At 28.7% G+C, this 16,470-nt stretch overlaps 1 protein-coding gene across 1 annotated transcript; it reads right to left on the bottom strand.

Moving 5' to 3' along the window:
• Positions 1 to 582: 582 nt before the first annotated feature.
• On the bottom strand, positions 583 to 7,677 carry LOC120075275 (phytochrome A-like). Its single transcript, XM_039028497.1, has 4 exons — positions 5,580 to 7,677; positions 3,904 to 4,738; positions 2,676 to 2,966; positions 583 to 793 (listed from the first exon to the last, which is right to left on the bottom strand). The coding sequence occupies exons 1-4, from the start codon at positions 7,675 to 7,677 to the stop codon at positions 583 to 585; spliced, it is 3,435 nt and encodes a 1,144-aa protein (XP_038884425.1).
• Between the last annotated feature and the right edge of the window lie 8,793 nt (positions 7,678 to 16,470).

Below are 16,470 nucleotides of genomic sequence, written 5' to 3'. Positions count from 1 at the left end.
CACAAATTAATCTTCTCTTGCATTTATAAATTCACAACCAAATACAAAATTGAAATTGAAACCGAACTTGTTTTTAGATAGAATTCTTTGTTTTTGAAAATAAAATTTTTGGTTACGAACCAAAAGGGCCTAACAACTCAACAATTACTAAACTTATAATCTTCTTTAAATATTTATCACATTATTTTATTAATTAATACCTAAAATAATTGATATGTATTTATGAAAATTAGAAAGTGTGTACACTTTGTTGACATAAATAACACAAGTTCATTATCTTTTAATTATAAAATTTGAGGTAAAGTTAAAAAAAGAGGAATAAATAGCAAACAAAACATATAAAATAGTATACTAAAGATTCTAAAATCCAAGTGATAGAGTCCAAATAAGTATTGAGTAAATCAAATTACATTTCAACAAGTTCAAAGGAAAAAGAAAAGTAGAAATGAACAACAAAGGAGACAACTTGCACTACACACATCACATTGAAAATGTTAGCAATAATGCAAATTTTCTCCCTTTTTAACTTTTTAATATTACACATAACACACTCACCTTATTCTTAATGTTATTTTAGCTTGATTAGGTTCTTAACTTATGAGCAGCAGCAAGTTCAAGAGTTATGATGAAGCTTGACTTCCCAAATTCCCTCACATATCTCACATCTCCATTCATCATCTTCACCAATTTTCTACTTATAAATAGGCTGAAACCTTCTTCAGATGGATCCTCATCATTCCCAAACATCTCATTCAACAATGATTCTGGTATGCCTCCTCCAACATATGTTATCCTAATTAACCCAACACAAAGTAAATATACACTTCAATTTCAACATGCCTGTTATTTATTCGATCTGATAATCTATGAAATGAATGCAATATAATCTACTTTAGTCTTACTTCTTTTTGTTTTTTTGAACAGAGTACTACATAAGAAGAATCAAAAGGTGCACCGGGATATCACAATTAAGTTGACACCTCCTTAGCACGCTCATCATATCCCAGATTCAGAGTGATACATTCCATCAAAGATAAAGGTTCATATACAATGAAAGCTAGAGAACAGCTCAAATCAAAAGAGAAAACAAAAAGACTAAAGGAAAGCCATCAAATCTAGTTAGCCTTACATGTAATACACGTATAATTATGTACTTGTAACCCTCTTCTAATATGTATAGTTATATAATAATTCTAATTTTATATTCTAAACTTTCATAGTTTCTATTTAATCTTTAAACCGAAAAAATTTTCATTCACATTTTTGGACATTTGATGATGGATTGTTAATTAAAATATTAACATAGCTAATGTATAATGATTTAGAGTGTATTTGGGAGTGATAATTGGAGTAGTGATTTTAGAAAAAGAGATTTAGGTAAAATTGATTTATAAACAATCAAATTTATGTTTTGTTCCAAACTTTTTAATATAATTTTCAAATATTTAAAAGTGATTTTGAATAATTATATGTGGTTCTAAAAGTGAATTTAGAGTTACCCAATTACTCAAAAGTGTATTTTCTATTTGAGAAATTATTATTGAAATAAATTATTAAGGTAAATATCTATTTCTATTTATTTTATTATTAAATTCTTATATGCATAGATGATATTTTAAGTAAGATGAAAGTTTATAAAAGATATGGAAAGAAAATTTAAAATAAATATAATTGTTTGTTTTATTAAATTTAATGATAGTGTTATTTTTTTGTTTCCATATTTAAAATTAAAAATAATGATTTCACAAATAGAATCACCAATATTTTAACAAAAACTTAATTAGATAGCCATTTTGGGACTGGTTCTCAGTCAACCACTTAACAAAAATCACCTATCAACTAATTCCTCCAAAATCAATTTGAAATGATTTAAAAATTTTAAGAGAAAATGATTTTGGCAAGAGAAAAATGGATTTTGACTATTTCAAGATCGCTCCCAAATATACCCGTAATACGATTTGGTCACAATAGAAACAAAAGAGTAAGGCCGATTAGAAAAAGTAAGGTGGATGGACCAAAAATTTGTGTTTTAAACGTGTATTGGTGAAATTTTAAGTTTTAATTCCCTAAACTTTTAAATTTGTGTTTAATAGATTCATGAATTAAAAAAAAAAAAAAACTAATAAATCTCTAAACTTATAAATTTTTGCCTAACCAATCTTTAAAAAATGTCTGAACTAATCTCAGGAAACAACTTGTCTGACCCTAATATTTGTGTGTCAAAGAAACTCGTTGGATATAAAATCCTAAGTAGATAACCATCATGGATTGAACTTATGACCTATTAGGTCTTTATCAAAGTCATACGTCCTATTTACCACTAGGTGATCTGACGGTGGTTTAAATTGAAAGTTCAAAAGCCAATAAATGCTTTTTAAGTTGAAGGATGACCTATCTGACTAAAACATGAAAGTTCATAAACTAAACGTGTAATTTAATCAACTTTGTGTTTTGTGTTCGACAAGTGAACATTGAATCATCAAGCATTCAACATAAACATGCATATTTAAGTATTATGGTGTCAAAGAACAATGACATGCATTTAGAAGGAGAATTGGGAGTTATAGAAATGTAATGAAATTTTATAAGGAAAAAAAAATCAAGAACTAAATGGTGACACATATATGAGTACACAAGTTTATTATGGAGTAAATTTAGGTTATATTGTATAGTACCTGAATTCAAGATGCACAAGATGTACTGAGTTTCCTAAATGAGCCTTAGTGAAATTTGTTGAAACCATAAGTTGGCCTCCTGTTGGTGCATAATTAACTGATATCAACAAGAAATCAGCCATGACTTGTTGAAGTCTCAAATTGTCTCCATATAAGGTCTCAGTCATGATCTCTTCAGCAACTTCATTTTCTATTTGAATACCTTTCCCTTTGCTCTTCATCATCACTTGACTAATTGCTACCACCAATACTTCATACAATGAAAACTCAACCATTTCTAATTCAATTAAACTGTCCAAAACCAATAGTAAACCAAAAAATCAGCCCTTGATATTACTTGATATGTTATGGGGTTGGATGAAAAAAGAACAATCAACAAATGACTCATCATCAGATTATGTATAAATAGAATGTTAAAGATATTTTATTTTCCCACATTATATTCTAGAGATCAACCAATTGAAAAGAAACAAAAGTCTCCAAATATTTAACACATATTTGGTAACTATTTGGTTAGTCTTTCAAAATTAAGCTTATAAAGATCCTTTTTGTATATAAAATTTGTGTTGTAATCTATTTTTTACCAAAGTTTTTCTAAAAAAAAATATTAGTTTTAGTTTTTGGGATTTGGTTAAGAATTAGCTCTTTTTTACTTAAGAGTGATGCCAACCACAATAAGAAATTGAGAGTAAATTGACTTAATTTTCAAAAACAAACACAAAAAATTAAATAGTTATCAAAACCGCCTAAGAGGTTAGCTATGACATATGTATTTCTTTTCAATAAATTTAGGAAAGGATTATAAAAATAAGGGAAAGAAAAAGATTAATAGCAAGCAATTGTTTGGAAAACAATTATTCTCAAGACTCTAATTTAATCTTTTGAAATTTGTCAAACCGATCCTAGTTCAATTGACATATTAGTGTGTTAGTAACCACGAGATATGTGATTTGAATTCTACTATTCCCAATTATACTAGAAAGAATTGAAATTTGGAAACGAGTGATCAATATCATTCATAATTCTTTTTCTATACTAATTTTTTTTTTTTCTAAAAAAACAAGATTAGCATTATATCAAAGAAATAGATAAACAAACTAAAACAATCAACATATGGTTGAAGAACAAAGAACTATAACTTCTCATTTGGCAATATAATATAAATCTCTAGGTAGACAGCAACACCTAACAAAATTAAAATTTTGTTTTATATTAAAAATGAACATACCCTTGAATAATATGATCAAGATCATGAGACTCATCAAGAACCTTGGAGATTTGCCTTTGACAATTGACACTATTATGCAAAAGTTGCTTCTGTTCCACTCCCAATTGAGTTTGCTGCAACATTTTCCTTGAAAAAATAATCCCACAAAGAGGATTTTGAATCTGCCTCTTCATATATCCCAGTGCCTTCAACCTATTCAAAGCAGTCCTCTCACATAGTTTTTGAATACTCAATGCTTGTTGCAGCTCTTGACTTGCAAGTTGCAAGAAGCAAAAAACCCCAATAACTCCACCATCTTTATCCAATATCTTATTGACACATAATAGACATTCAACAAATATCCCATTTTTAGCATGAAAACCAAATGAGATATTCTTTTCAGTATCTTGCCCACTCATTGCATTGTTCAATACAATCCCAAGATTCACAAAAGCCTCTTGATTCTTGAGATGGCAACAACATGATTTGGAGTTTAATTGTGTTCCAAATACTTCTCCTAAAAGCATTTTGTTGAGAACTGCTTCACGAGACCATCCACTTAGTTTTGTCATTGCTAAGTTCCATTCTGAGCACCAACCAAATTCATCTAACCCAAATATTGGAGGGATTAGTGGATTAGGGTTTTGTACTATGGCTTTGTAATCACCTTGTAATTTTGTGAACTTGTCCATTACTATCTTTTGACATGTTATGTCTTGTGCTACAAAGCACACTCCCACCACATTTTCACTTAAGTCTTTGCTTGCACAAGCATTTACTATTAGACTTATGGAGCCCGATTCGATGTCTGAGTTGTGTGTTTTTATCTCGAATTGAACGTTTTTTTCCTCTTGACCTGATGAAAAAGTATATCATAATAATGATGTTAAAATAAAATACAAAACACTAACTCTTCTCTAATTTTTTTTTTTTTTTTTTTTTTTATAAGTCTCTAAGGTACTATACTTAATATTATTCAAGAAGAGTTGAAAAAAATATCTAGAAGCCTCGTCCCCGCATATTTTGGCGAGTGAAGAAGCCAAGAACGAATGAGAATTGGAGTGTGAGAGCATCTTCTCTCAAAAGTATTCGTATTTGTATCTCGATCTAAATAAAAGTTCTGAAATTTGAGATAACATAATTCAATTAGTCAAGATACATTTCTTACATTCCTAAAAGTCGGGAAGTTCAATAAACCTTATGTTGGAAATGAACTTTTGGAGATTGATACAAATTTTTTGACTTGATGATACAAATGCTAAGACTTCAATTCCCTCGTATTTATATTAGTTGATATCCCCTAAATTTATGGCTAGGATTTTGCCAACACATTTATGATCTAATGACTACAAATAATATTCTAGATAAATTCTTTACAATTACACCTTTTATTCTCCTTTGTTCTAGAGAATTCTACAATGTACTCCAAGTATCTTCTACAAGTAATTTCTCTAGAATATTCTAATGATTAATATTTCTCTAGAAATTAGGCTTTTGTTTTTGGACTGGACCAAAATACTTCTAACCCAAATTCAAATTTATATTTCAACATCCTATTAATAATAAGAAAAGGATTTTTTTTTTTCAAAGTTCTTACTTTCCAAAGCAACCCTAGTTTAAAGGTAATTAAACTATACATATGATTTTGATAAATAATATGAAATATGTGAAAGGAGTAAAATTAAACCAAAATATACCTTGCAATGCCAAGACCAACATCTTCTTGACAATTTCAACAGAAGAATCTTCCACTAATGTGAGCAAATGCTTGCCAATAGCTTTCTCAACAGAGAGTCCAGTCAATTCAGCAATTTTTGAGTTCCACCCATTCACAAGCCCATCTACATCAACAGCCAAAATTGGAACAGTGGCTGTTTCAATCAATCTAACCATCTCACTTGTTACTGATTCCAATTCTTGCCTCCCATCAATAATCTTGAGGTCACTAAGTGTTGTTTGTATTGATTTTCTATGAATCTCGCTCATATGATCATCTGTATCTTTAAAGGTGTTCCTTAAAATAAGTTGCAAAGAATGAATTGCATCCATTTCAAAGTCCTTCCAAGGCAAACTCCTTGTCTTAACCACTTCAAGAAAAGCCTTAAAAGATGATCTTGGATGCATTTTCCTTCCATCATCCTTCTCACCTGGCTCATGCTTCGCCCCGCCCCACCGAATCTCCGAAGCAGTGTGCGATCGGAACCAGAAAATCATGTCCTCGGAAGATATCCTCACAGCAGCCATCCCACACACCGCATCACCTAGTGCCAGTGCACCGGGGTACCCAGCATCGTACAAGCTATCAGTACTCAAACCAGTGGAATCCATATGATATTCGAAAATCCATGAAGCAAGATCCTGAAGATGAAAATCAGTTGGGGTTATCCCCAATCTCCATATCTTGTTATTGTACAATAATGCAGCTCCATCAGATTTGACAAGATCCATTATATTAGGAGTCCTTGACACGATTCCTAAAGGAGCATCTCTCATTAACATGTCACATAAAAGTGTTTGAGTTCTCAGGATATTTTTCTCCAGAATTTGATTCTCTAACTCCAATTCCTTGTTGACATGAATGGCAAAAACTTGAGCTAGAAACTCACAAGCATATCTAAGAGGAAAAGGAACAAATCTAGGAGTTGTGTTATGACAAACCACCAAACCCCATAACCTTTTCCTCTTATACTTTTGCAAAGAAGCATCATTATTGTTGTTATTTTGATCAAAGTTCTCTTCATCTTCCTCTTCATTCACTACAATGGCCATAACCAAAGAGGCAATAGAGTCCATATTTTCCATATATTGCAAATGGCAACTATGAGGAGCTCTTAAAGTGGACCCACACAAAGTCAAATCAAAATCAAGGTTGTGATCTTGAATGACTTTCACATGCTTGGCTCTGCAATCCACAATCATTCTAACTTTGTTCTTCATGAACAAAAACCTAGCAGCCTGAGGAATGTCAGTGGCTGGATAATGTAAACCTAGATAAGGTTCAAGGCCAGGCTTCGTAACCTCGGAAAAAACCTCTCCGTGATCATCATCGTGAAACTTATAAGTCATAACTCTATCGTAACCTGTCAACTCAAATACTTCTTGAACCATGGTGTCACAAAGTCTAACCAGGCTCCCACTAGGGAGAGCTTGGAGACGAGTGATGGCTTTGGCTGCGAGCTTATAGGACTGGAGAGCTCCTGCGGCCGTGACAGGGACTTGGTCGGGTTTGAGGGGTTCGAAGTCAATGATAATGCTACCGGTGACGCGATGGAGAATGGCGTAAAAGGGCTTTCCTGAGGACTTGGAGTGGACGAGAATGGGGTTGAGGAGGGTAACGTCGGGGAAGGCGAGGGCCTTGAGGAGGGCAGTGGCGGTGGGAGCAGTGAAGATGGCTCGGAGGTCGGTACCAATAGCAAGGAGGGGGTGGTTGTCCCCATCGGGTACGGTGTGGGCGACGGTGGCGAGCATTTCAGGGGCATTCTGGCTGAAGGCGATGAGTTTGAGGGTGGTGGGGTGGAGGGCTAAGAGGCAGCCAAAGGGTTGGATGAGGTTGGATTTTTGGATGTGTTGGAGGTATGCGATGGTGGTGGTGGGTGGTGCGGCCGTTGGGTTGGTGGTGAGATGGATTGAAGTGGAGTAGTCAAAGGAAGAACCGGATTGTTCAAAGTGGGAATGAAGCTTTGCATCAATGGAGGTTTGAGTGAGGATTCTAGAGCTGTGTCTTGATTGTGATGAGGAGGAAGATCCTCCTCCAGTGTTCCTGGAACTCTGGCTTGGTCTACTTGTTGATGACATGTTCTTTTCTTCTCCAACCTTTGAGAAACAAAACTCAAAGTCAAAATATCAACTAGTTTGGTAATAATTTGGTTCTTAGTTTCGCTAAATTTCTTGTTTTGTTTTATCTACTTTCGATCAATATTATAAAAAAAACATGTTTTTGTTACTTAAGAAAGATAAAAACCATTGGTAAGAAATTTAGAGTAATCAAACTTAATTTTTAAAAACCAACTAATTGCTAAAAGGGATCCTCGATTTTTACATTATTTTTCAAAGTAACCTACAAGTGGAGTGCGACCATCAATTTGACATGTTGGATAAATGAGAGAGCACAAATAATATAATACTTATATTAAAATTATGCAAACTCTTATTTTTAAGAAAAATATTTCTAGAAAATTGTTGTTTTTAAATATAGAAAAATGAATCAAATATTTATAAATTATAGTAAAATTTTAGAACTATCAATGATAGACTAAAGATTTCTATCAATGTCTATCAACGTCTATCATTAATAGTTCTAAAATTTTACTATATTTTTTTATCTCTAATTCATATTAAAAGAAATTTTTTAAAAAATATATATCACATTTTATCCCTATTTTTTAACATCGCACTTAAAATAGAATTAAAAAAAATCAAATTAGGATTTCAAATATGAATTTCCACTACAAATAAATAGCAAGTTAAATCTTCCATCTCCATCAGGTATCTTCTTTCCCTTTTCCTTTTCTTTTTCTTTTTCTTTTTTGTTTTAGTTTTAGTTTTAATTTTGTTAATCCGTTCTCCTTAATTTTTTTTTACTTTAATTTTTTATAGATTTTTCTTGTAGCATTGATTTTTGTTTTTTTGTTTTTTTTTGTTTTTTTTTATAAATTTCATTCATCATTATTGTCGCATTTTTTGTGGTTTTTTCCTTAACCTTTTAACCTTCTAGGATGAATATACTCTATACTATCTAAAATAGTTGAACTAAGGGGGAGAAACCTTTTATTTTCCCTCTTGGCTTTTTTAATTGATGGATACCTTACCTATTAAATCATTAAATAAAACTTTTCCTACCTGTTTTGGCTTTCACATTAAATGAGAATAGATTTTTAAAAAAAATCTCTAACAATATAATTTACGTTAAAAGAACTTTCTAAAAAAAAATGGAAAAATATCTCATTTTATCTCTAATTTCTCTAAAATTCATGTTAAAAAAAATCTCGATTTCTCATTTTATCTAAAATTGAAAAACGCCTCGGATTTTTCTAAATTTAATGTTAACAAGTATCATGTTAAAATCAAAAATCACAAATCTAAATTAATTTTGTAAAATGCAAAAAAAAAAAAAAAAACCTTTATGAATAGTCTAAGAATAATTAATTAAATGGATAAATTTGATAACAGAAAAATGAGTTGCCAATAGACACCGATTTGTTTTTTTTTCTCGCTCTAAGTGAATTTAAAGTTTCAATATATTATTGGAGTAAGTGAAAAAATTATTTTAATATATATTTTTTAGAAGTATTCATTCTCATATATAAAAGATAAGATTAAATTCATTAAACCAACGACATAATTATCAATATATAGTAAAATCACATATCAACTTTTATGAAAAAAAAGATATATTTTTAAAATTTAGAACACGTGCATTACAAATAGTAATAAATTAGTCTCTTAAAACGGGGAAAAAAAAAGAAGATCGCTACAAAATATGGTTGTTTTCTAATAACTATTGAACATAGGATTTAATGATTATTTCGAAATATTTTATAATTTCTTTGTCGAAATATTTAGAAATATTTTTGTAGATTAAAATATTTTTGTTCTCTCTTTCTATTCATTCTTCTATTTTTGGATATAAGGTAGGAGTTCGAGGATCTTTGTTTGGGAATGAGGGTACTTTTATTTAACAGTTTTATATTTCATTATTAAAAAGTATTTCTTACTATTATTATTTAATTACAAGTGGATTTTATATAAAAGATCATGAATTTATGTGCAATCTCCCATGCACCTCTCTTGTAGATAGTAAAAAGTGGGAAACACCACAAAATCGGTATCAAATACGGATATATCCAGATATACGATAGATACATATCTAATATGTGATTTAAAGTATTTGATATTTAAATTTAAATTTTTAATTTTCTAATACACGTATTTTCAAATACGTGATGATATGTGGGTCAATTTTTTTTTTCAAATTTAAGCCCAAACCACAACCCATTTTATTTTAGTGTATGTTTAGGAATGATTTTAAAATAATCAAAAATCAAATTTGTCATTTTTAAAATCACTCGAAAACACACTTTTAATTACTCAAAATTAATTTAATTTTCAAATTTACACTTTTAAATGCAATTTTCATATCATCAAAATTAGTTTTGAAGGATTAAACATGTTTCACGGTGATTTTAAAAATGAAAATGTGATTCAACCATTTTAAAAACACTTCCAAACATAAAAGTCCACTTAAATTGAGCAATCCAAAAAAAAATAAATTAAAAATGATAAAAACATAAGAAATTAAAAAAAAAACTCGCAATATAATTAAATCTTCATTATTTCCTTGTCTCTCACTATTTAAATCAAGATTCACACCCCCTTTATCCTATATTTCATTCTCCAATCTTCATCTTCTACTTCTTTCCTACCGTCTACTCTAGTCGCTCAACAATCACTCAACGTTACTGAAACTTTTTTTTTCAAATTTTCACTCTCTTCTTGAATCTATTTTAATCTAACTTTAAATAAGCATTATAGCAATTAATTGGACATTATATATATATATATATATATATATATATATATATAACGTATCTTCAATGTATCCATATCTTAATTTTTTTAGAAATTAACGTATTGTCGTATCGTAGTATCTGTATCTGTGTCTGTGCTTTTTTGGTAAAAAGTAAGAAAAGTTTAAGTTTCGGGATATGATAAAATTTTATTGAATAATAATCTGGACTTCATCAGTTTAAGTATAGTTTAATTAATTAATACATATATTCTAAATTTAAAGGTTATAGAGATTCAAATAATACTCACTCAAAGATAATGTTGAACTAAAGAAATATATATATATATATATATATATATATATTGTATTATTATTCCAATACAACCCCAGATTTGACATCTCAATATTATTAAAAAGAATTTGTCATCTCATCCCGAATAATAATATAATATAAAAATAAGTCATAATTCCTATGACATTAATTATAATCTAACTTAGGAATTTACTAGTTGACTAAAGAGGCACTACATACATACAAATATATATATACAAACATTAAAGGAAGGAAGTTAGTTGGACTTGAGAGGCTAAAACATAATCTAAGCCTAAACTTCATCCATTCCAACTAATATTTTTAACATTTTTTAAAAAAATCATAAAAATAAAAAAAGATGAAAAACTCAGAAAAGTGGAGTAATTAAAATGTAGGATGATCAAAACATAAAATAATCAGTAGCCTTAATATTGTAGAGAAATATTAAAAGAAATTAGGAAATTGTGTAAAAATACCCATTATTTTATTAGTTGACATATATAAATCAACCCTATTATATTCTTAAAAAACAATCAACCCTATTATAAGTTTAAAAAAAATGAAAGAGAATAAAAATGGAATTATAAAATAATTGCCAAAAAAGAGAGTAAAGGATAAGAAGAAAAAACTTGCATTCTTACTTTAAAGAAAATGGAAGGTGTTGAGAGTGTAAGATGCAATACCAGAGATCTCAAGCTTCAATTTGAGAATGGAGATGATGAAGAGCAGGGAAGAAGGTAAGTTTAAAGAGAGAGTGTGGACCAACTGGCCATGTAGATTCATTTTAATAAACATTTTAATTTTTGTATTTTATTTTTTTTATTATTATTTAATAATACGGAGAGAAGACATAAAAGTGATCCAATCTCTAATTTCAAAGTTGATTGCACTCACTTTATGTGAGTTGAGCTATATTCGTTTTAACATTATTTTATTTGCTTTTTTAGTTCGACCTTTAAATGTTATTTATGATCAATCCCTTAATTTTTTTTAAAATTTTTTTTTTAATTCTTATATTAGATGCATTTCATCTTTAAATTCTAAAAATATATTTTTTCCGGTCCTTAGAATTCTTATGTATAGATTTTAAAAGGTCCTTAAAATTTTTCATTATTTAAAATCTATGTTAAATTAGAAAATCGATTAAAAAAAACTATCTATTCTCTTTTAAATTGTTTTTCTAATTTAGAATGTCATATAATTAGTTTCAAAAAATTACTTCGAGGACCTTTTAAATTTATTTTTAAAAGTTTATGGACTAAGAAGATACATTTCGAAAACTCAAAAAACCAAACATGTCTATTCTTAAAAATGTAGGCTTCATTTGGTAACTATTTGATTTTTGTTTTTTGTTTTTGGAAATTAAACCTATATACACTACTTCTACTTCTAAATTTCTTCATTTATTATCTACCATTTACTAATTGTTTAAAAGGCTTAGCAAAAATTTAAAAACTAAAAAAAATAGCTTTTAAAAATTTATTTTTGTTTTTGAAATTTGGTTAAAACCAAAAATGTGCAAAACATTGTAAGAAATGAGAAGTAAATAAGCTTAATTTTCAAAAACAAAAAATAAAAAACGAAATGGTTACCAAATGACATCTTAAGGATTAAAAATATATATTTTTAAAACTTAGAGACCAAACACATATATTCTTCAAAATTATGGGACTAACAAAGCAATTTTTCTTTAAATGGTTTTTAACTACCACAATCACATTAAGATTTATTAATCTAAAATGTATGCACTATAGCATCTTAAAACTTTTTTTTTAATATTGATAAATAAAATAATATTTTTTTAAAAAAAAACATTGAATTACAAAATAAAATAAACATTGAATTACAAAACATTGAATTAAAAGAGTATTTTAAGAGGTATTTTATTTTAACCTTTAATTAAATGATCCAAATTTACTTAGGAACTCAACCCGTAATTAGATATGACTTCAAAAACTTATCTACCTAGACCTATATTAATCATGTAAATAAATGGAAAGTTTTAATGTATAGTCTACCCTTTTAAAACAAATATTTGCAACTATGTATAATAATTGCAAATATACTAATTTCTTAGCATTAGTAAATTTTTTAGCAACTTTTTTCTAACCTATAACTATTCATTAACTTAAAATTGATAGCAACTAAATATGTTTTCATTTTATGTGGTAGTCATTTAATTAACATAAATTGATAATTAGTTAAATACTGATTAATCATCATTAGAACAAATAATCGATTAATCTATGTTTTTCTCATTTAATTAATTAGGTATTGATTAATTATATTATAGTAAATTGTCGATTAATCTATATTTTTTAATTTGAGTCTTTAATTTTTTAGTCGATGATATACAATTTATAGCACTGACGTATATCTCATTTTGCGTTTGCTTATTTATTTTTTTTTATAAATTTTCTATATATTTACTATTATAATATAATGAATGATATATTATCTTATATTTATGATTAAAACACCAATTTGGTCTTCTTATTAGTATTTATTTATTCAGTAGTAAACTTTTTTTGAATTTGTTGAAAATAGTAATGATGGTTTCCTCCTTTTTAGTATAGATATAAGTATGAGGATTTCGATCTCTTACCATAATTTTTTTCATGTAAGAAAAACACAATGTAAATATTTTTCTAAATTTTATCTAAAAAGAACTAATAGGCAATATTTGTTTTGATAAAGAAAATTAATTATAAATTAATTATAGAGACTAAAATTTAAATTTATACCATATAAAAAGGGGCTTCTCTCCTTACACCTAACTTTTTCAATGAAGACTCTTTTGCCCCTCACACTCTCTCCTGTCCTTACTCTTCTACGTACCTTTAATGCGATTTCCTTTTTTTGGTTGTTTTTTTAATTTAATTTTACATTTCTTTTTTACTATTATATATCTCTCAACAATTTCTATTTCATACATCCCTTCTTACATTTTTGTGCCTCTACTTTTTTTTACCTTTGATTTCTTCTCTTTTTCTTTTCTCGTTTAATTTTACATTTTTCTTTTGTCATGAGATATTTCAATAATTCTTATTTTGTCCTCAAATTCTTTATTTCGAATACTAATCTCTTTGTTTCAAATTATTAATTTTTTTGTTAAAAAATCAAAACAAAAAAAGTAATTCAATCTATAAAATTTCATAATGCAACGTTGTTTCAATTTTTTTTTTCCAAAAAAAAGTCTCAAATGTGTATCTTTATAGATAATTTACTTATTCTGAAGACCATTTAAAATTATAAATGAAAATATAATTCTCCATTCTATCTCTTTATTTGATTATAAACTTCATATCTAATATTTACAAAAATTATATTTGTTCTATCATTTATATTTCCTTCAACGTAATTATATCTCAAACATTTTCAACTATATCCAACACATTTCATATTCATTATAAATAAATTAAATAAAACATAGATAAATATAGTTTTAGTTATCTAATCTCTTTGTCTTTGTTACTTTTAAATTTCAATTAAATATTTATACTGTCCAAATTCAACTAAAAGTATGTTTAAAATTTTATGTTCTAAAGATTATGAACCACGTGCATCTCACGGGTGCTCTAACAAGTTTATTATAAGTATGTATACTAAATTTAAACAAGAGATTACAAGATAATAGAGATTTTTTTTTATAAATAATGTTATTTTGATATATATTGACAAAAATAGGGTAGGATTGAAGGTATTTTTTAAAATAGGTGCTTATTGAAACTATTGACAAAAGTAGGATAGTGAAATCGTGTACGAGGTACACGATTTCCATGTGGCAAAATCGTGTATGGGGTACATGATTAACGTTTAATCCAGTCAGCACCACGTCGACTGACTGGTTGATCGGTCCTGTGAAAACTCGTGGACCGGGTCCACGATTTTTTTTTAATTTTTTAAATAGATTGACTAATTATTATTTTTTTAATTGGAGATGTACAACAATATTAAGACTTTAGGAACGGGTCCACAAATTTCTTCATTATTAAACTTAATTATATATTTAATCTACAATGAAAACATAATTATCTTGCACTCATATTTAAAAAAAAATGTCATGATATTAAAGAATATTCACAATTAGTTCTTTAATTTACAATTTGAAAATGAAAGTTTACATGAAATTTAAAAACGACCCCCTGAGCCTTACCCTTCATGGGGTTGTCTTTATGTCCCTCAAATTAGGTTCACCCTATTGTCGTTGTCGTCTACGAAAAATACGTCTTTGATCGGTGTCAATAACATTGAGTCGTTTTGTTTGTTGAATAATACCTTTTATGTTGACCAATGTTTGTTGACACATTGAACCCAAGTCTGGTAAGTTGTTCTGCACTGAATATTATTGTACATCTCCAATAAAATTATTCTATACAATGAAAAAAATAAATATTAAACAATATTCATATCATATATATGGAAAATGTCTAATTTTAAATCTCTTACCATACAGTAATAATAAGTGCCGTCAGGTGTGATAAATCGCCTCGTGATTGAATTGTACAAGGAAAAGTAGTCATTTGATACAACTGGCCCATTTGTTAATTCTCCTTGTGCACAATGATCATGTCGTCTATGCTAGTAGGATATATATTTCGCGTGGATTCGACGCCAGTCTTGGTCGTGCTTACCTCTCAAATCGATCTGGTGTAGTGCTTGGAGTGTATAGGACAACGAAGGTATCGTTTGTCGCAGACCGAACTGTCTCAATACACTCTACTATATGGAAGCATATAAGATGGCTAACGGTTAATCGAATGTCTTCACCATCACGACAGTGATCAAGTAAGGATGACTCAAATAATCTGACAAAAAAAAAAAAAGAAAAAAAGAAGATAAGTATACATCCAAAATGTTTTAAATATCCATTTATATATACATTTGTTATCTGATTGTGCATCAGTCTGCCAAATATTTTTCGGTACACGAGCAACATATTTGCTGACTGTTCAGAGGCAGCTAGTACACAACTCCATCTAAAATTATAAAAAATACAATTAATTTATATTCTTACATAAAATGATAACAAAATAAATATATAAATGAAATAATATCTGGCACTAAGTAGACAATGATCTAGGGCCTGGACTTGTGGTACTTATAATTGGAAATCTATCATAATCCCACACTTGTAGTATTATCAATGGCCCCGCTATTTCCAACACTTGCATTAGTAGCCCAACAAAGTTCTCTATACAACCATACAAGACATGAGTGTCCCCTTGAATTTTGGTGATTTCGAACATCCCATGAATTTTACGCCGACATGCCCATAACCTCCAAGTACAACCATCACTCCATGATTTACATCTGACATACCAAAGATTTTGATTTGATTCCACTACAATAATTTCGTGGTGTTCTGTCACACAATATTTTTTTTTATAGCAAGCTATAAATCTTCTTTAGTATTAAACACGATTCCTTTCTGTATTAAACTACAATTATCTACACCTATATTCCTTTTCTCCAAAGTAGACCCTAGTTCACATGTTGAATTAGTAATTTCCCAATCTATTTGGGTGAACATATACGATCAACTCAAGATCATGTTCCCCACTACTGTTTTTTTCAAATAATTCATCAATTTCAACATCAATGTCACTGTCTCCATCATTTCCAGGTTCAAGAATAATTAAATCTTGACGCATCGACATATTTATTATGATTTTTTCAACTGTTATAGTTGACAAAAAAAAATGTTAATATGTCAACCCAACAAAATCCAATTTCTAAGTTAACATAAAAGATCTAAATATTAGAT

The sequence above is a fragment of the Benincasa hispida genome, chromosome 4, assembly GCF_009727055.1.
Source record: "Benincasa hispida cultivar B227 chromosome 4, ASM972705v1, whole genome shotgun sequence".
Lineage (NCBI taxonomy): Eukaryota > Viridiplantae > Streptophyta > Magnoliopsida > Cucurbitales > Cucurbitaceae > Benincasa > Benincasa hispida.
This window is presented reverse-complemented; position numbering and strand designations above follow the sequence as displayed.

Excerpts from the sequence above, each read along its gene's own strand:
- LOC120075275 (XM_039028497.1), bottom strand. The coding sequence starts at position 7,677 with ATGTCATCAACAAGTAGACCAAGCCAGAGTTCCAGGAACACTGGAGGA. Across the intron at positions 4,739-5,579 it reads GTTGGTCTTGGCATTGCAAG|GTCAAGAGGAAAAAAACGTT; the intron begins GTATATTTTGGT and ends CTTTTTCATCAG. Across the intron at positions 2,967-3,903 it reads CTTGATCATATTATTCAAGG|TTTAATTGAATTAGAAATGG; the intron begins GTATGTTCATTT and ends GGTTTTGGACAG.